The sequence below is a fragment of the Durio zibethinus genome, chromosome 20 (genome assembly GCF_047325235.1).
Source record: "Durio zibethinus cultivar Kanyao isolate XHJ-2024 chromosome 20, ASM4732523v1, whole genome shotgun sequence".
Classification (NCBI taxonomy): domain Eukaryota; kingdom Viridiplantae; phylum Streptophyta; class Magnoliopsida; order Malvales; family Malvaceae; genus Durio; species Durio zibethinus.
In genome coordinates, this window is record NC_143181.1 from 6,793,920 (window position 1) to 6,815,039 (window position 21,120).

The 21,120-nt window shown below is 31.3% G+C and overlaps 2 protein-coding genes and 1 pseudogene across 3 annotated transcripts; 1 reads left to right on the forward strand and 2 right to left on the reverse strand.

Moving 5' to 3' along the window:
• Positions 1-8,401: 8,401 nt before the first annotated feature.
• Positions 8,402-9,500, reverse strand: LOC149513085 (uncharacterized; annotated as a pseudogene).
• A 118-nt stretch (positions 9,501-9,618) lies between these two features.
• LOC149513086 (uncharacterized) lies at positions 9,619-15,488 on the forward strand. Its single transcript, XM_089749325.1, has 5 exons — positions 9,619-9,751; positions 10,339-10,679; positions 14,071-14,214; positions 14,360-14,434; positions 14,979-15,488. Exons 1-5 carry the CDS (start codon positions 9,619-9,621, stop codon positions 15,162-15,164), a joined length of 879 nt encoding a protein of 292 aa, XP_089605451.1. The 3' UTR covers positions 15,165-15,488.
• A 321-nt stretch (positions 15,489-15,809) lies between these two features.
• Positions 15,810-20,095, reverse strand: LOC111315692 (ABC transporter G family member 22-like). Of its 2 annotated transcripts, none has more exons than XM_089749536.1 (11): positions 20,064-20,095; positions 19,208-19,619; positions 18,844-18,944; positions 18,481-18,713; positions 18,238-18,393; positions 17,737-17,920; positions 17,360-17,668; positions 16,980-17,273; positions 16,582-16,866; positions 16,379-16,486; positions 15,810-16,254 (listed from the first exon to the last, which is right to left on the reverse strand). In XM_089749536.1, exons 2-11 carry the CDS (start codon positions 19,605-19,607, stop codon positions 16,009-16,011), a joined length of 2,316 nt encoding a protein of 771 aa, XP_089605662.1. In that variant the 5' UTR covers positions 19,608-19,619; positions 20,064-20,095; the 3' UTR covers positions 15,810-16,008. The 2 variants fall into 2 exon arrangements, with proteins under 2 accessions (XP_089605662.1, XP_089605663.1); XM_089749537.1 differs by having other exon boundaries at positions 19,993-20,095.
• Positions 20,096-21,120: the final 1,025 nt, after the last annotated feature.

The window sequence follows — 21,120 nt, forward strand, 5'->3', positions numbered from 1 at the left end:
TCGAGATAATAGTCGAAATACTCATATAACCTAAATTACCTGACCTGATTTTCTCCAAAATTTTGGTTTTTTTTTTATTTTTTTCTGTTTTAACCAAAATTTGCTCAGTCTTACCCAAAACACCAGCAAAGAGGCTCAAGTTTGGTAGCCCAAATTCATGACATAAGTTATAGGTCGAGCCTGGGTCAAAGGTGCAAGTAGGTCATAGATGATTGGATTAGTCTGGTGAACGCAAGTCGAAGCTAGCAGGTCGAGTTGGGTTAGGTCTGATCGACCAATTCTTCTTTCCCATTTTTATTATTTTTTTAAACTTTATAAAATCAAGTTTGCCATAGTTTCTCCTAAACATCCTTAAATCCGAGCTTGGATTTCTACAAATTAGCTTTTCTAATTCTAGATCTAAATTAAAAGCTAGAAACTTCAACAAAAAAAACTTTTCTTTCTACCATCCAATCCTTTTACCTTTTTAGTATGTTAATCATCTCTTTTTATTCTCTATTTCCACCATTTCAGGTTATCCAAAAGTTATCTGTCACCATGAGCCGTTAAAATTTCCTTCAACAGAGACATCTTCTTTTTTTTTTCTTTTTTTTTTCTTTTTTTCTTTCCCTTTCTTTCTTTTTTTTTTTTACTTTTCTTTCTTTTTCCTTTTTATTTTCAACTGAAACAAATAGCCCCTCCTTTTTCTTTTTGGTTTTGCTATGTTTCTAAGTTCCTCATAACGGTGAGAACTATAGTTTATTTGGTTGCCTTTTTTTTTTTATGAATTTTGGAAGATATAGGATTGATTTTTAATTTTTTAATAATTTTTCACTCTTTTGGGGGTGGTTACCATGGGTTGTATTTTGTGGTAGATTAGGTTATAAAGCTGGTAGTTAGGGAAGGCTTGGTATTAGATTGATTTGGCTGTGAATTATGAAAAAAATGTTTCAACAGGGGTCTCGGTAGGCAGAGGCAGGGCTTGAGCAAGGTTGTGTGGTGTTGTTGTTGGTGATTTCGGTTGAGTCGGAATGGGGGTTCTCGGCTGAAATGGAACGTGTAGGGGCTTATGGTGTTTGAAAGCCTTGGCTATTAATGATGAGTTGATACTAGTGATATAAGATAAGGTATTTTGGTGGGGAAAATGCTATTGCTTTTTGTTTGAATTTTTTGTTTTTTTTTTTGCTTTAGTGAAAGATGATCAATGCCTAGTTTTTGGGTGTGATTTGGTTCAAAGGTAGGAAGGGTGGTGCTTTGGGTGATTATGAGAGGTTGTGAAAGGATTTCGGCTATGAGTTATAGAGGGACTGTGAAATTTTTTTTATGAAAAATTTTTCTTATGGAAGTGATTTCGGTCAAGGCCTTTGTTGAAAGGAAAAGGGTGAATGGGTGGTGATTGGGGATGGTCTTGATAATTTCATTGGATGAAAGAAGTGGGATTTTTTTAGGAGGCAATGGGATTAGGTGGTTACTGAATAAAAGTAAGGCTTAGCGATGGTAGGGATGATCGGTGGTAGGGAAAGGTTCTCATTGATTGAAGGTTTTGGCCAAGATAGTTATGAAGGAAGCTAGTGATCTTGAATGTCAACCCCCTTAAGGCAAATTCCCCTCTCTTGTTTTTTATTTTTGAAATCAAGTCTTGTAGAGCAAGCAATTTGAAAATTTTGGTTGCTTGTAGCCTGAATAAGGTAGATGGTGCTCTACACAATTTTTTGCCACTATTATATGTCTTCTTCCCTTTTTTGTTGTTTTATTTTTTTAATTTTTCAATTTTTAATTGATAAAATAAAAATGAAATTGGGTTTAAAAATTGAAATTTAGGTTTCATTTATTTTTGGACCTTTAAAATGGATTTTAGGTCTTTTGTATGGGGCCTTTCAACCTTAATTCAAAATTAACCCAATAATGAAATTCAGTTTGAATCCATTTGAAAATAATCCAAAAATGATTAATCTAAAACAAAGACTAATTGAGCTTAATCCAATAGGAACACACAATTTGGTTTGAATCAAAGTGCTTAGATCAAGTTTAAAAATTAAACAAACTAAATTGATCTAGATAAAATTAGATGTTTACAAACATTAAATTATAAAAGCAGTATTAATTTTTTTATTAATTTTACCTAAAATATTTCTTTTTTATTAATTTTTTATTATAGCATTAAATAATAAAAATTTATTGAACTACCTATTTAGTAATTTTCCCTTTTATTTTTCAACATCATTGGTTTTCTTTCATTTTCTTTTATTTTTCTTCCTTTCCTCAACAAAACGGGGAGTTTTTATAAATTATATATTTCAAATGTTAATTCTATATATTTAATTTTTTTTACTTATTTGTTTATTTATTGGTTTTCAAATATTTTTTGGAAAAGTTATGGTTTAATATGATTTTTACCAAAAGTATAAAACATAAAAATTTAATTTATATTTTTCTCACTAACAAAAAGAACATTTATTAATGCATACAAACTATTATGGAGTACTTAATTTGAATTATTAAATGAATAAAAAATATTATTCAATTAATATGAATTAGGTTGTTATCTTTATATATTTTATTATAAATTATGTTTTTATCACACAATTTACATATTGTTACATTATAATAATCTCTTATTATTTGATATGGAATTAACTATATCACTCTATTATACATGATTTAAAATAAAGTACATAAATTAGATCATTATATTAAATAAATCATTTAAATCTCTTATGGTCATTGATATGCATTACATTACAATAATATTTTATCATGTGATAATCTTTTATCGTTATATGTTTTATTTAGAATAAATATATTATTTTACTTTCAAAATTACAATCTCTTATATTATCATTGCTTTTCTATCAATCTCTAATTCTAATATCCCTAAGTTTGATATTAAGATATTAGTATAGACAGAAATTTGGTTATGATCCAATTTTAATCAATAATAGATATCAATAATTTGCAATATTTGATTGATTGAGACTAATATATCTATATTTTTACATTGAGTTTTTAGATGTTTTTCTATTTTGAGTTATTAATAGGTTTTTATTTTTGTGTTGAGTTATTAAATGTTTACTTCTTGTGATGTATTGCTAATGGAAAGTTAATATGTGAGAAATTTAATAAATTTTATACTTTCATATACCTTTCATTTGAAATATTATAATCGATTTGTACATCAACTTTAGCCTTTTAATCAAATTATGATGACAAATAAGGTATCTATTAATTCTTCAATAAATTAATTTAATATCTCATCATCTTTGAGATAAATTAATGTAAGTATTTAAATAATTTAAAAAATATAAATATGTATATTATTCTTTTTCTCTTTTTTTATTGTTAATGCTAAATTAATATACAATTTTATTCTCACAACGAAATGTGGACTTTTATCTAGTATATATTAAAGTGACATCCTAAGACTTTTAGGTTATATTTGATGCATAGAATGATATATACGATAAGATGATAATCATATTATTATATTTAGTTTGTATCTAAAGAAAGCAATAGAACTACAAAGGGGATTAATATTCTCTTGGTACATGATGATTCAAATATCTCAAAGTGAAAAGGATTATTTTTAATCCATGAGATTAAACTTATATGTCCTATTATATCTTTAAAATTACATCAATAATTTAAATTGTATAAACTTCGAAGAAGGATAATTTTGACTAATAAATAAATTATCCTATTTTAATCCTTGCACACATTAAACACAAAATATGATGACGTTATTTAATCTAATCATATTCATAATATCATCTTATCCTATTATATTATAATCTTATATACCAAATACACCCTTATAACCTAAAATTCTAATTTAAAAATTTGGTATATATTCAAATCATGAAAAAGATAATTCAAAAATATGAGAAAATTACCTCTCATCATGGAATTCGATATGTATAAATTAAAATTATATGAAAAATGTTATATATACATAAAATATGCATACATATGTACATGTAACTGGTTTTTTTTATTATCAACTTTTGTAACCTAATAAAAATCTTCCTATTTTTTTATGTTTAAAAAATACCATTAAATAATAATTACATGTACATATATGTATAGGTTTCTTATATATATATATATATATTTATTTATAATATTACCCAAATAATATATACATAAGCTACTATTACCCTTACATATGGCAAAAGCTTTAAGATTAATTCTCTTTCCATTTGTAATTTGTACTTCTAAATCCATTTCAATCGCATTATCATACATATTGCACAGCATGTGATGGGTCCTCATTAGTAAGGCTAATTCATTCCTAATTCTCGATCTTGATTGAGGTGGACTCACCCTTTAACTCTAACAATATGGACAAAACATTAATCCTCCTGAGCTAGCTATTTTTCCTATGATCATTTGGACAAAACATTAATCCTCCCAAGCTTGCTGTTTTTCCTATGATCATTAAGGCATTTATATTAATCCCGTATGTTACTTCCATGTGTTTTTCTTTTCTGCTACGTATGCTTACACACACACACACATATATATTCATAGTATTCATATAGTTTAGCATGGATGTGATGGGAGTCATGGAGACCAAGTCCACCTTTAATTCTTTACATCCCACATCCTTTGGTGAGGAAAGGATCAAATGGTCTTCAATTTTTTCATATTAATTATAACTATAGGTCCCCAGCTACATGTGCATTTAATTTTCTATTTGCACCTATATATGATGATGATGACATATTATACATTTTTATATTTATCCATAATTAATATTACAATAAAAAATGACAAATAATGAAAATGAAAGTTTTCATGGATCTAAAGTTGGTGAATAAATCATACTTGAATATTTGTTCCAATAATACAAAATTTTATTGATTTTCATATTCAAAGATTTGGGTTTAAATTTTTTTTTTTTTTTTTGCAAATACAAGAATTGTAAGTACTTATTAATGTGATATATAAACCAAATTTGCTTGATATTAACAATTTGCGTTGTAGAATAATTCGAGAAGTGCATTCATGCTATCCAATGTAACAAGAAAATTCCTTAACTCATGAAAGAGCCTGCAATAAATTATAGATGCAGACGATCAGAAAGGTTACTAAAAGCATAAAAGAAAGAAGAAAAAGAAAACAAATTAAAGAGAAAAAGATGAACATATAACTTCAAAGTATAGATTGTATTACTGTTAGAAAAAATAAATAAGAAAATAAAAATAATAGAAAAAAATTTTGGCTTTAAGTGAATAATATTTTTTTAAAGGCAATTATGCCTCTAAGATACAACAAAATCTTAAAACTCTTCAAACAAAAGTAGTGAAAATAGTTATATTGAAAAATCTATTTATAATGAATGAATAGAAATAAATTTTTATTCAAATGGTTATGACCTTTTGTATAATTATGACCTTTATGAAAAATAATCTATTTATATTCAAATAGTTATGACTATTTGTCATAAGATAATTATTTCTGTTTAAATATAATTATTTAAAATATAAATAAAAATAATAGAAATATTAATTTTATTTATTAATAATTAAATCTTTTTATTCAATATGAGATGCACCATATTCTAAACTATTAACAATCCTCCACTAGTTTGAAATGTTGGTGCTTAATCTTTAAATTTTCACACAAATAAATATCATGAATACAAAAAGGTATCTCTCGATTTAAATATTTAATTAGCATATATATCTTAGAATTTTAATGAAATTAATGGTGTTCGTAGATTAAATCTCAACTTATAGTGTTAGAATTGAATATATAAAACACATAATACTTATTTATTCTTTTTCCAGAGATTTATAATTGCTTTAGTACTATTATAACCATGCACTTATTTTATTCATAAACATTTATAAGAGAGACCCAAATTCTTCTTGTTGAAGCGACACTACTTTTATGTTTATATAGGTAAAGTTTTCATTATGTCTCCATTGTTTTAGACATTTAAATAATAAACTCTATTAAGAGTATAAAAACTCATTTTTTTTACACAATGGATCACACTAGTTTTTAAAATATGAATGGATTTGGCTAGTACTTAAAAAACATATAACAATAATTTATTTTTACCCATTAAACTTTGTAATTAGAGGTTACTAATTCAAAGTTGGATTTCCATTATTAGTGTACAATAGTAAGAGTTTAAATACATGTAGTACTACTAACAAAATATCGTGGTATTCAATTTTCTTTTATGCTAATTATCTTACTTAAAATTGAATTTATAATATAATTACTTTAGGCTAATATGTCCAAACTTTTCATTTTGCATATCATTGATATGCTCTAAACTTTGTTGCCTCATTTTTGTCATTTCAAGAAATAAATGGTATTGGTTGTGACCATAATTATGTACTATTAATATAAAATTTCAACATTTTTATTTCTACACTTTTATCTATTTTAATACAATTATTCTTTTAATAAAATTGGATAAACTTAATGAATAAAACTAAACCATTTTAGTCATTTTAAGATATTTAAGGACCTTTTATAATTTTACTTTAATAAGTTATACTAAACTTATTAGCTTGTATAATTTACTCATAAAATTATACTAAAATCTTACAACACTATAGTGACAGTTTTTACTTCTTTTAATTTTTATCACTGCCACCATGTGTAAATTTGTATTCTTGTATTAAAGAATTTTATTTAAGTATAAGGCTTCCAAATCCATTCTTAGTAAAATATAACCAGTAAATATTCTATATCTTAATATTTTCTTTTCATAAAAATTCTAAAACTTTTATTTCAACTCAATATGAGAGTATGTATTGATAAGTATGATATCAAATATAGTCACCTTCGAAACTATTAAATTCATGCTTTCTATAATCTCCTTTTAAGACTTTCATTCAAACTCTTAGATACTTAAAATTATTTGATCATAGACACTAAAGTCATATCCACCAAAATCAAAATTTCATGTATAATCACACAATACTATAAATTTTGTGTCCAAATTATAAAATACATGAAATTTTTTCACCTAACAAATAGAAAGCATTGTAACTAGTTACAAAGAATTATATAACTTCTCAAATTGAATTAAAGTTATCTTAGATAATATGTTTATTTTTTGTTGAAATAATATTATATAAATCAAATAATATGAATCATGCATTATTCTCTTTTCAATAAAATGCAATCATGGAATATGGATCATAAAATACGATTTTATGATAAGAACATATATACTTGTTTCTTTTTCGAAAAGATTTATAAATTCACAATTTCTTTTATACCTTAAAATAATTCTAAAAAATTTTATTATTTTGATTTGATAACCATGATCTTACCAAAATATAACAAGGCTATAAAAAATTCATAATCAAAGCTAGCAAGTACTCCATGTCCATTTTATGCTCATGACCATTCAATACCATGATCAAGAAAATCCGCATATAACATACTATAAAATCATGAATCATAAATTAAATAATTTAATTCAAAATCAAAAGATTAAAAGAATAGTTAATAAAAAAAAGTAAAATTCAATGAGACTCAATGTCTCTTATGAATTATTAATCATCAATTCTTTAGTAGAATATAAAAATTAGAAAGATAATAACAAGAAACTTATCTTGTATTTTATTTCATCAAGAAACTATTTGGATATTGAAACTCTTCATGTTTGTTTCAAAATTCGATTTTGCCAACTTTACCAATTTCTTTTTCTTGTATTTTTCTCATGCGAAATATAAATGTTATAATTGTTTTTAAATTGTTAGAAAAAATAAATAAGAAAATAGAAATAATAAAAAAAGAATTTTCACTTTAAGGCATGAAAAATATTTTTTTAAAAGTAATTATATCTTTAATATACAACAAATCTCAAAACTCTCAAAGCAGGAGTAGTAAAAATGGTTTTACTGAAAGATTTATTCATAATAAATAAATAAACATAAACTTCTATTCAAATGACTGTAACTTTTTATATAATTATGATCTTTATGAAGAATAATTTATTTATATTCAAATAGTTATAATCATTTGTCATATGATAATTGTATCTATTTAAATATAATTATTTAAAATATTAATAAAATTAATATAAAAACTAATTTTATTTATCAATAATTAAATATTTCTATCAAATGTAAGATACATCACATTCTAAACTACCAACAATTACAAGATCTTCGAATCAAACTTGTAACATCAATGAATAACTTTCTCCTTTCACTAATAAAAGACTTTCACATTTCCTGCAGCAAAATTTTCATATTTTCTTAAAATAATATAATCCAGAACCTGAGTCAATTCATGTGGGAATGTAATAGTAAAGCTACCTTATATTAAGTAGATCAAGGAACAACAAAACTAGTATATGAATTACTATATAAAATTGGAAATGTGTTTCTTCAACTTCACGGTTTTGAAAATTGTCCAAACCCAGAAAGATCGAAAGGAACACCAATTTTCAATAATTAGCAGAAATCTTTGGCTGATTATCCACTGCAAAGGACTCAAGCTGTTGACGTTGCGCCATTTGTTGCCATTTAAGGTTGGGGGTAATTACAGCATCATTAGACAACAAAGCATCCTGCACCATTTCATCAGCTAACAAATTTTGTAATCCAAACGCATTACTGTCATCAGTTTCCAGCATTTCCTGAACGCTATTATTCTCTTCTAGCTGTTGCTTAACTTAAGGAATCTCTTGAAGCATATATGATTCTGGAACTGAAAGAACTACTAGTTTCTGGCACTCTATTGCTGAATCATTCTGGCAGTTGGTATCTTGTTCTAAAGAACACCATACATCAATCCCTTTATTGGCTTCACTAGGCGATTCTTGAGCTACAATCTCATCAGGCTGATCAAAACTTGTACGCTGCTTCAAGAATTTAGCGAAAACAACTGCTAGATCAATATCCGACCGACTAGCAGGCCCTGGTTGATTACCAAAGTCCCCATCAAAAGAACTACTGACCCCAGTCATCTCCTCCTGGTGATCGCCAAAACTACGTAAATTCTTACTATAATTCATGGAAAGTTGACCACTTTTCTCGACCCTGGACTTGCCTATTCGACTCCTGCGACAACCAATAGCAACAGGAACATTCCTAAGAGAACCACCTTTAGTCCAATACCTTCTGCAGCCTTTGCAAAAGTACCTAGGTTGTGACAAGCTGTAGTTGTTATCTGTGTTATCGGAGGCGGGTCCAAGATTTTTCTGAGGGTATCTACCTATAATATATATACATATATATATATATATATAAATTTTAGATCGATTTATCAATTTTGTTGATGAAAAATGTGTTTTTCCTTTAAGTTTCTCATTTTTAAAAATTTTTTAGGGTGTTTTGAGAAAATTTTTATTCAAAATATTTTAATTTTCATCATATGAAGGTATCATGAACGCCCTTTGACAAAGGGTGGATCCACCCCTGGTTTGGCAGACGCGCAACATGGACAATTCGGAGCAAGTTCAACATTGGATTACCACTTGCTGTCAATGGGAAATATTATGGCTTAGGAGCGCACTGCAGCATCTGGTCACTAACTGTGAACATTTTGCTGCTAAAGACACTCCAATGCTGGGAGAAACACCAAAGATTAATTGCTTCGCGATAATATTGTAAAGGGAAGGAAAGGAATGTTGGGAGAGAGGTCTAGTTTAGAGGAAGGGGCATGTGGGATGAAGTTCGTAAGATTTGTAAGTTGTATATGTATGGCGTTGATGGTGCAAAAACGTGGGAGGTTGCCGAGCCGTCAGACCAAGAAATGAAGGAGCTTGGGATGGGAGTTAAAAGTACGCGCATTGGTATGTTGTTTCTAATGCTGTGGCTTGTATTTTCGATTGTGATGCTGAGTTTTCTTTTCTTGTAGTCTACTCTAACTGGTTTAATTATTGAGGATGGATCTTATGTGGCTTTCTATATTCATGAATCATGTGCAATTTCTTCATTGCCCGACATTAAGAAAGTGATTGAGTAATGATAATTAAGTTAATAAAATCCTAGTTATGAAAATTCTCAAAAGCATGACATTGTTATTAAATGTTAAATTTTTATCATGATTCTATTCAAATTTATTATGTATATATGCCTTTTTTATAAAAGAAGTATTGAAATTAAAATATCATATTTTGTTGAATCTTTTATATATATATATTAAGATTTTTATTATTTTGAACTTTTATTCAATTAATTTGAATGTATTATTTGTAAGTTTTTATTTATTTTAACAAATATTATAATATATATATTTTAAGAATCATGGATAACAAGTTTCTCGTTAAATTTTCATGAGAATGGGATGGATATAAAATTTTACCCAAAAAAAAAAAAAAAAACTCTCCATCCCGTTGAGACAATCCAACACATGCTTACTATTACTAGTTCTGACGAGTACAAATTTCTGTAAACTTTGGTCCACCATTGGAAGCCCCACCGATTTCCAAGCTTTGTCTCTGCCGTTCCCTCATTTTCCTTGTACGAGAAATAGCAACTTGTCTTGTCGTAGCAAACTCCTTATTCGCCTCTCCTGGGCCACCCAAGCCCAGAGCCCAAAGGTATCCTTTTCAACCCATCTCATCTCTTTTTGTGCTACCCTCCTCCAAACCCAAAAAACCCACCATCCAACATTCCTTAAATTCTCCTTTTTCCACCCAGATTCTTGTAGAATCCGAATTGTTGTCCCAGCTTCCCTTTGGGGAAACTGATGCGTCCTCAGACGAGCCTCTGCCTCTGGTGGGTGAGGACTCTGCGGCCTTCAATTTGGGACCCAAAACATTGTTTCTTGGGTTTATTTTACTGTTATTTTGGAAGTTGTTCTTTATGTTCTTGATGTTGCCTGGATTTGTAACTCCACTGGCTTTGGAAAAGCTTTTATTGATGCTGTTTCAACCCTCTCCGACAGCCATGAGATTAGTTTTTCTTAAGCTTAGTTTGTCAAATTTATGTTCTTGCCTTGTTCCATCAAAATGTGTAATAAATTAAATTACAACATTGTCTTGAAAATAAAGAATAGAATCAATTAACACAAGATTTTTACCATTTTATTTCCATATGCTAATGTATCATGGTCTGGTGGAGCACTTGCTCTCCATATTTACATCATTGGAAGCACTTCTCTTCAGCACTTATATCAGTACAATCAAGCCTATTTATAAGCTCATAAACCGGCTACAAGAAGCTAAAGAATCTGCTGTCAACTATTCTAGGTGTAGCTGGTTAAATACAAGAGTTCAAAACCAAATTTACTACAAATTCCTTCGCTTAACAAAGAAGTAAACCGACTCAATAACTCAAGCCAATTCAATTGTTGCTCTGTTTCTGATATACTCTGTCAGAAGCTTCTTATCTTTTCCATGAATTGCAAATTATCTTCTAACACATTGCTTATATTAATACTGAGTTCAATGCATATTTCTAATTATATTATTATTTGGATTATTATGTCATACACCATGCCTACAAATAAATCTAGATGCTTGCCACAACTTCATTTAACTAAGTATTTTATTCAATATTCCTTATTTATAGTAGTTCATACTTCATAGGCTCATGACAAATATATGAACTTGCTGTGGAGGTTTTAAACTTCAAGTGTGGATGATAATCCTATTTCTACTGAAGAATGTATGTTCAACAAAGCATTGGTTGGTTTTGTCATTTGGTTTGGAAATTTAAGTTCTAAAATGATTGTTACTGGTGTTGAGGGCCTGTATCTGTGAGGAACTATCAGTGTATCACATGTAATTGTTCAAGGCAACATACAAAAAGTAAGATGCATTGAGGTTTTGAGTTAATAGAAAGGAAACTTTATCTGTTGGAACTCATTCAGAAGATTGCTTAGGTACCAATTCAGCAGTCTCAACTCTTAAGCAGTCCATTAGTAGATAGATTTTCTTAAATTAGGTATTCTTTGGGCTGCTTAATGATATCTTTGGTTATTGAAAACCTACAGCTAGGTTGAAATAGATTGTATTTCTAATGGAATTTAATTTATTCTATTTTCTGTTTGGTTAAGGTAGGTGTTGGGATATTAGACGTCCAAGCACTTTTGAGTTTCTATAAACTTGTTGCGTATAAGGGCTGAAGTGATGAATGTGCCTGTTTCTATGATAGAGCAAATGAACATTGTACTTCTGAAAGTGCAGATGTCAAGGCCTTTAGTATAAAAGAATGAAATAAGTAATTCTCTGAACCATCTGAGAGTTTGAATCTCAACCCAACACAAGAATGTGTTGTCATTAAATTTCTTTCCGAACTTTATTATGAAGTGTGAACTTTATTTACTGAACTTTAACCCTCAATTGCAGATAACTGGGAAGTTAAAGTTTTGATTTTGTTGGAAGTGGGAGGAATTTTAAATAAGCTTACTGAAGGAGCAATGGCCCATGACTTGATAAAGTGGAATCTCTTTGGAATTTCTATTGTTAACAGATTGGAGCAAAGTGACTGTGGCAGACGAGAAAACAAGAATTCATATTTGATTCTTTTTCTTTTCAACACCTCTTGGAGGTAGAATGCAGAAAGATCAACTGATGACAAGAACAGACATTGCTTGTGTGATCTCAACTTTGTCTAAGTTAAGTTATCAGGATATGGTTTAGTGTTTAATCATTTGAAAATGGGTCTTATTCCTAAAGCATATTATCTTAGGAATTATAGCTCAATTACATTAAGTTTGCGTTTTTCTAAATCGTTTATTGTACCAAGATTTGTGTTATTGAGGACTTACTTTTAGTACTACTGATTGATTATTTGGCGCTTTCTCTCTCTCTTTTTTCTGTCTTCCTAATTTCCTACATTTGTGGCTTGTCTTCTTTATCTAATTGGTCCCTAGTTCATTGGTACTTTTGAAAAGGTAAAAATGGTGCATGTGATCAGGATTGAGTCATAATTATGGCATCATGTGGGATTAGGCAACAGCATATGGGTTGTCAAGTGGGGCATATAGTTTGGAACTTGTTATTGGTAATGTCATCTTTCTGTAGTTCTTTTCTGCAAATGGATGGAAAGAGATAAGTAGTTTCACAAATTTAAATGGTAAGTTGGTATTGCATGAGGAAATGAGCACAATGGCAATCGCATTGGATTTTGGAGAAGTTAAAGCTGTTTGAAGAATCAATGTGGTTTAAAGAAATTTATTGAACTGATATATGCTTGGTAAGAGAGAATTGTAGAAGGATGTAAGGTGGACTTAGGAAAATGGTTATGAAACAGCAGACACATTTTTCTTATGATTGGTAGGAGAGAAAAGTGGGAGGAAAAGTTATTGGATTGATGATTATTTTCTATCTATCTAAAGAAATCAAACTTCTGTAAATTGGAGAATTGGGAGAGAGAATGAGGGATGTGGTTCAAGTTTTGTAATCTAATTAAATTGCTTATTTTAAAGGTCATTCCTTTTGTTTTTCCCTTAAATCTCTCCACTTACAAAAGTTTATGGCAAATTGGGTTTCTTTTACTGTCAATTTCAAGCCCACCAAACAAAGGAAAGAACCCTATCTTCTTTCCATAGAGTTTTCCATTTTTGAATTCCTAGGATCATGTGATTTAGGGATAAGTTTAATGACTATAACATGAGATCTAAAGGCAGCAACTGAGGCCTGTTATGGAATATTATAAAATCACCACATTACCCTAATCATTAGATCTTCATTAGGTTATTAGAATAATGGACCAAGGACATCAGCAGTGGACATGAACATATTTCCTTAGACCAAAGAGCTCTAATTCTAGATGCTGTGCTTTAGTTATTGATTCAAATGATCTTGACTGCTTTAATCATGCCCCATTTGTTTATAGGACACATTCAAGAAACTAACTTCTGCTCATGAGTAATCAGCTGAATGTACTTTTTAATTATTGAAACTCTTTTCAATTACAAATGCAGATGAGTGATACCTTGCTGTGTATCTGGAGTTAGCACTATATACAAGAGCTTGACTAATTTTTATTGTGTTCTTGGAATTAGCCTTTATGTGACAGTATTTGGAAATAGATCATATTACACAGTTGTTATATTTCATTTAACTATCCATGACTTCTTGCTTTGTTGTTGTCAATCATGATGTTTTCTTTAATAGGGCTTTGATAATATGAGTTTGAACCTCAAAATGTTCTTTCTCAGATTGTAATGTTGATCCTCATTCTCATATTTGCCACTGTCCATAGTGGCTTGGCTAGTTTAAGGGACATGGGTGAGAAATTGGTAAAACGTGCGTACCGTGTTCTATTTGCTGGTGTATCTCTTCCACTGGCTGTTAGCACAGTTGTGAGTTCCAAATTTCTTACCCTGAATAAAGGCACTCTCAGCTAAAGTTGATTTTCATTGTTTTGCAGCTTTAATTTGAAATTCTTGGTCTCTCAAAAGCATGGTGAGTTTTTCCAATTGTTGACTTTCCACGTTTGTGTTGCAGGTGTACTTCATCAACCACAGGTATGATGGGGTGCAATTATGGCAGCTTCAAAATGCTCCCCGAATCCATCAACTTGTATGGCTCTCAAATTTTATTTCCTTCTTTTTTCTATATCCTTCTACTTATAATCAATTAGAGGTAGCAGTCGTTGACCAGCCTAAAATGCATCTATGGGAAACTGGCATCATGAGAATCACCCGGCATCCACGGGTTCACCACTATTATCTTTGATATTAATGTCCATGTTCATAATTCATCTTGCCTTACCTTTCAAAAAAAAAAAAAAAAAAATTAAAGTCCATTTTCATATGTTGGGAATTCATTGTCATTTGGTGTAGTGAATACTAGACTGGCCTTCAAGGTTATTTGTTGTATTCCTGCAATCTATAATCAGAGAGGCCATCCACCCTTGTATAACATGCTCTTGAAAAGGAATATATATTTGATACACTGCTAATAATAGGGAATAAATTTAATCTTGTTTTTTTAAGCTCCTGATTGTCACAAGGAATGGAATTGTTTCGTTTATTTACCAGCCAGGCATCTTCTTGCGTAACACTTTCTGTTTCTTCTTGCATGTTTCATATGGTCAACTTCATAATTTTCTCTATATTTTAAGATGGTAGGGCAGGTGATGTGGTGCCTGGCCCATACAATTTGGATTGGAAACTCTGTAGCCGTTGCAGCCTCCATTGGTTTGATTGGACATCATCTATTTGGTGTTTGGAATGGTGACAGGAGACTAGCTGTGCAACATGGTGAGGCTTTTGAAGTTGTAAAGAAGCGAACAAGCATCAATCCTTGATGGCCGTCAAAAATTGCCCAAAGATTACTACAAGGAATTTATTCGGTTGCCGTATTTGTCCATAACTGCATTGACACGAGGTGCATATTTTCTGCATCCATTAACGCAGACAGCAAGTTTCCGGCTCCATTGGTAGTGGGAACATGTCTATTCTAGTCTGAAAATAGTATATAAAGAAGCACGAAGGACATCCATTCGGGTTGAGATGGTTACACAAGCAGAAAACACGTATTCTTTGTTGTATTTTACAAATCTTTAGACGATATAATAAATTTTCATGCCAAAATGTGGAATTGATGACTCAGGAATTGAAGTTTTACTGAAGTCTGATCTCTCTTTCATTCTCCTTTTAACCAGTTAGGTTTGTTATTATATTAGAACCTGCAAAGAGAATTGGATTATGGAACCCTTTGAAACATTGAACTAGAAAAATGTCAAGCATTAACAGGAGATTAATTATTGGATACCAGAAAGTACGGGCAAATTTTTTGACCCAGTAAAACAAAGTGATCCAGAAGGAAAGGCAGTGATGGGTCTCCATTTCTCACCTTCAACATTTGATTGCATTGCTTTAACCTCCAATCATTTCTAAATCAGAGTTTAAAATCATTGAAAGACTGAAAATTGAATATACAGGAAGAAGTAACTCAATAGCGGAATTCCCGTCTTATTTACCAGGATGTTATGGCTGCTACACTCCATTTATCTCAGCCAAGCCTAAATTCAGCTGCCATTATAAATTATAAATTGGATAGTAAGCCAAACTGTGCAAACAGAACATTTCCTTTCCTTATGAATTACCCTTTTACAAATCAGACAAATTAACACTGTTGAAAGATATAAACTAGGTTATTGTCATTAATTTCATTCTCCTTAAGAATGCATAGGCTAGTAGCCGACATCCTATGATCAATGCTATCATAGTACCGACTTCCATGCGATCCCAATCGAGTAATCCTTTGAAAGAAGACTTACATGAACCTGATCCAGCATCTGATCCAGAACAACCATACTGAATCTTTAGCAACAGCCTGTATGTATGATATGTAAATGAGATGTATCGTACCCATGACATAAATAGTGGAACTTTCTGCAACCAAATTATTGAAGGTCAGAATCTGATACGCATTGTAAATGTAACTATCCTACACTTCTAGGACTTGTGCTTCTACTTTTGTCTCAAGAAATAACTAACTAGAGTATAGGAATCACACCTGGACAAAGAATCCGCCGGATAACATGGAGGCCATAATAATAACGGAAGCCAATGTTGCTGCTTTCTTCACATCCATGAATGCTGCTCCTATAGTAAGGCCAAGACCCTGCAAATTTAGAAAAAAAATAAAAAAACTTGTCATAGTCTGTAAAATCTAAATTTTGTGTCAGAAGTGATTGATGTTTGATTATAATACTTCACCTGGGAAGCAATAACACATAGGGAAACTGTAAGCATTGTCAGAGAAAATGCTGTAAATGTTGGTTTCAAGCCTACCATGAGATAGACAATCACAAGAAACCCTAAAGGCAATATGAGATCCAAAAGAAAATCACTAGTCATTCTGGCCGACAAATAGGCACTCAGTCTGTACATGCCTATAGATCGTTCCTTAGCTAGCATCACTCTCTCTTGAGGGAATGTGAAAATGGCAGTAAACATAGGAAAGAAAGCCCAAAACACTGAAATGAAGAATAACAGCCCTGCCTGCAAGCATTGCAATGCCAACAGTAAACAGATATTTTACAAAATGTAAGAAAAGATTTTTCATTGAAAAACTTTGTAACCAAAACCAACATAAGCATGTAACTGATAGTTGCCTGATCCTGAAGTCCCTTAGGAGACGAAGCATCAGAACGCCACCAAAGTAAACCCACGATGATAGCAGTAGACAAAACTTGGGTTACTCGGATGCCGCTGAAGTATTCATGGCGTCTCCCCTTAAGGCCCCTTTTGAAAAGAATTGAGAACTGATCCCACCAAGTTGCTCCCCATTCCGTTGAATTCAACCTTGTCGGCATCTTAGGTTCAGCATCTATCAGCACAGAATTTAGGATCTTTGTGTTCTCCAACTTTGCTACCCTCGCTGCATATGCATATGCTTCCACCAGATACTGCAGTGGTGAAAATTCAAGATTGCCTTAAGAGAGATGGTTTAAAGATATATAAATGAAACTTAATTTAGGTATTCAATGTTGACCTCGTGGACATCAACTTGAGAAGGCCCTCCATGTTTCATATAAAGGCTTCTGTTTCTCGGCAAAAACGTGTCCTCCAAATCTGATGGAACTGATTTGTCTTTTATGTTTCCATTGGCCAAATCAATGAGAAACTCTGCTGGATTCATGGCTATGAGTGGAGAACAACCCATTGAAGAGAAATATAGCATTGCATCTGAGGCTTTGCCATAGTACAAGGAGCTGCCTTTACCCAAGAGAATCAGCTTGTCAAACTTGCTAAATAGTCTACTAGATGGCTGATGTATGGTAGTCACTACTGTCTTGCCAGACTACAAAGCACAAGTAAGTTAAAGCACCTTACAAATCTTGACATCAAGAAACCAAGTATTTTAAGTACCTGTGCAATGTTATTTAGTATCTGAACGATTCGAAATGCAGTTGTTGAATCCAGACCTGATGTTGGTTCATCTAAAAATAGAAGTGAGGGATTAAGAAGAATTTCATTGGCAATGCAGACCCTTTTTCTTTCACCACCAGAAATTCCTCTCAAAAATGTCCCACCAATCACTGTATTTTGGCATCTGAAACATGCAATCAGTGTTTTGGTTTACAACCAAGTAGAAATCCTTACAATAACCTATCTGCAATAAATAAATAACCTACTGTTGTTTACCCTCTAATGAAGAAGTGCTAGTACTATCCTTATGTCTTTACAACTCAGTCATATGAAGCTTTTGAACCAGAAATTCTAGAAGTAAATGCTACCGTATTGGCCAATCCCCATCATATGTGGCTGAAATTAATTTGAGAAGGCCCAATTCGGTCATTTTATTAGTTGAAAAGATTTAAATTTGAGTCACAAAATTGCATAGAATAAAAAGATTAATGAAGAGTGTACCTTTCAAGGCCTAGCTCGCTAATTACATTCATAGCCCTTTCCTTTTTCTGCTGCATAGTTATGGTATTTGGGAGACGGAGCAGAGCAGCATATGTTAGCGTTTCCTTGACAGTAAGATGAGGACAGGCAACATCATCTTGCAGTACAAAACCAATCCTGTTGCGTGCACGTAGATCAATGGCTCATTAGATTAGAATTCAACATCTTATGCAGTAACAAATGCAAGCCTGTATCGGTATGCACCTCCACTTTAATGACTTGTAATATGGTTGATCATTGTAAGTGATGGTACCGCTGTCAAACTTTGCTCTTCCACTAAGTAGATTAAGAAGAGTTGTTTTTCCCCCTCCAGATGGTCCCATCAGAACAAGAAGCTCTCCTGGATGTGCCAAGCCCGTTATTCCATGAAGAATGTACTTCTCTGCATCTGAGTTCTTTTCACCTCTAACCTGTAGCTTATATGTAACATCTTCAAACTGTACAAAAGTGAACATTGATTATCTATCCATTTTCATTGTAACTTTAGTAGAATCGGGACTCTAACAATAACGGAACTATAGTATAAAGTATGCCACAAAATATGGTATATGGATCATTTTGTGTTACCTTTAGACATATTGGTAATGTAGGCTCAAACTGTATTTTCCTCCAAATGCATGATTCGGAGTCTTCATGAACTGGCTGAGACTGACTTGTTGGATCATCTCCTGTACAAGAGAGGAACTTGCCTCAATTAGAAAATCACCAGCTCAACTAAGTTGTGAGGTTTCAGTTTTGTTTATCTTTCCATTGTGACAATTTAACATGAATTTAAAATGCAAAACATAACAGCTAACACCATGAAGATAAGAAGCTAAATGCAAGGCAGAAGACAGATGGTTGCAGTTATATTCTTGAAATCTTTGGCAAGTAGGAGCAACAAATCATAGTTTGAAAAGTTGTCAAATGCGCTAACGGTTATAATTTTTACCACTAATCTGTAGTGTTGAGCCATCTAGGGCATCATCTGATGGTAAGGGGTCTTCAGGATACAAGATAGATGAGCCTATACCATTGCTGGAAGCCCCAATACAAAGAGAATCTATCTCATCAAAGCTCTCGGCAGTAGTGCACTCCATATTAACCAAGAATCGGGTACTTGATGACTTTGTTTCACATGTTGTTTTCCCACATGGCAGTTCGAATTTCGCATCATGCGTCCCTTCTTGTATGCTAACTTCAGCATTTTTGTCTCCTGGGTGTTCAATACTTAAGGCTTTCCTGACAGCTGATACCATGATCGCATCCTTGCCAGCCCTTGCCATCTTTGTATCATCAATCACTCCTTCAAAAGTCTGACTATGAGACTGAGAATACTGATCCCCTCCCATTAGCTTTAGAAACTGATTTGAAAAAAATAAAAGAAACACATACCATTGGTCAAAGCCTAATTTAAACTAGCTGCAAAATCATGTGAAAGAAAAAACTAGTTTATACACTGATACAAGTTGAGGGAACGTCTTGTTTCGTTTGAATAATATATAGCTGTCCATATATAGTTGTCCAAATGTATTACCACAAAGTAGAAACTCTGGACTCTTAATTCCACTGATAAGTTCAAATTCGGGCAACTTTACATACAAAAATTAAAAGCAGAAACTCTACTAAACCAATCATAATTCATGTATACTTAAGGCAGTATATCAGAAATTCAGACAAGGATATACGAAAAAAGAAAAAAAAAAAAAAAAGCTTGAGATAATGTAAGCAAATAACCAGAGGAAAGTGGAAAGGAAAGCCTAGAGGGAGTGAAACTTGCAAAGAAAGTATCAGGGTGATGACTCAACTGATCAGAAAGTGCAATGAGACTATGGCCTATGGGGAATGTTAAGTGATCATGAAGATTATATAGGCATTAAATTGATAACAGCACAGTCCTGACAAGACTCTTGAAACTGTCCGAAGCAATTGCACTCGCAAGAAACGGATAATTGTCATCTACTATTTAATTTCCTTTTTGCGATGGCGAGAAGACCAATCATCATATGGAAAAGACGTGTTTTATTCTTCCATTGTTATCTGGAAAGCAACTCCTATATCATAAGCTTCCATTACTAACTAGTAACATTTTTTCTTTCAAGAGGGAAATCCCTAAACTCTGACTCTAATGATCTCTGCTTAGGATCACGGATTCTGTCAGAAAATTGAATCTAGTTATGAGACAGTTAAAAGTCGAAATAAACTCTTGCTTATCTATTTCACTTGTCAAGTTACCATCCGTCACATGCGTATCTATCTCATTTATCAAGTTACCAACAAAATTTCAATAATACTTACTTTGTGAGGGTCTAATTCCACGTATAACTTATAAAATATTATTTATTTTAATTTAAAATTTAAAAATTTTATTTTATAAAAAATATCTTACAAGTTTAAAAATAAATTTTAACGAGATTAGAGCATCGCACACCCAAATCAAATCTGTAAAACATCACATAATATTCGCTCTATAATACTTTCACAGTATGTACGTGCATGTTCTGATTTTGCCTTTACCCAAGAAAGCATGGAAATCCTGTTATCAAACAACAGATGAAACCGAAAATAAAAAGTTTAGTGACCACCTTTTACAACAATGTTTCGATTCTGATATCATAAAAATCAAAGTTGCAGACATTAGAGGAAAGTGGGCTATACACGTGTCACCCCTTTCTTCCTTCAATTTTTATGTATTTTAATTAATTTATAGTTTAATTTTTTTGTTATATTTTAACTTTTATATTTTTGTTATTTTTTAAAAACAAATTTTATGAAAAAAATCAATAGAGATATGATAATAAAATAATCAATATTTAATTAATTTTAATTTATATCGATCTAATATAGATGTAAATTTTTAAAATT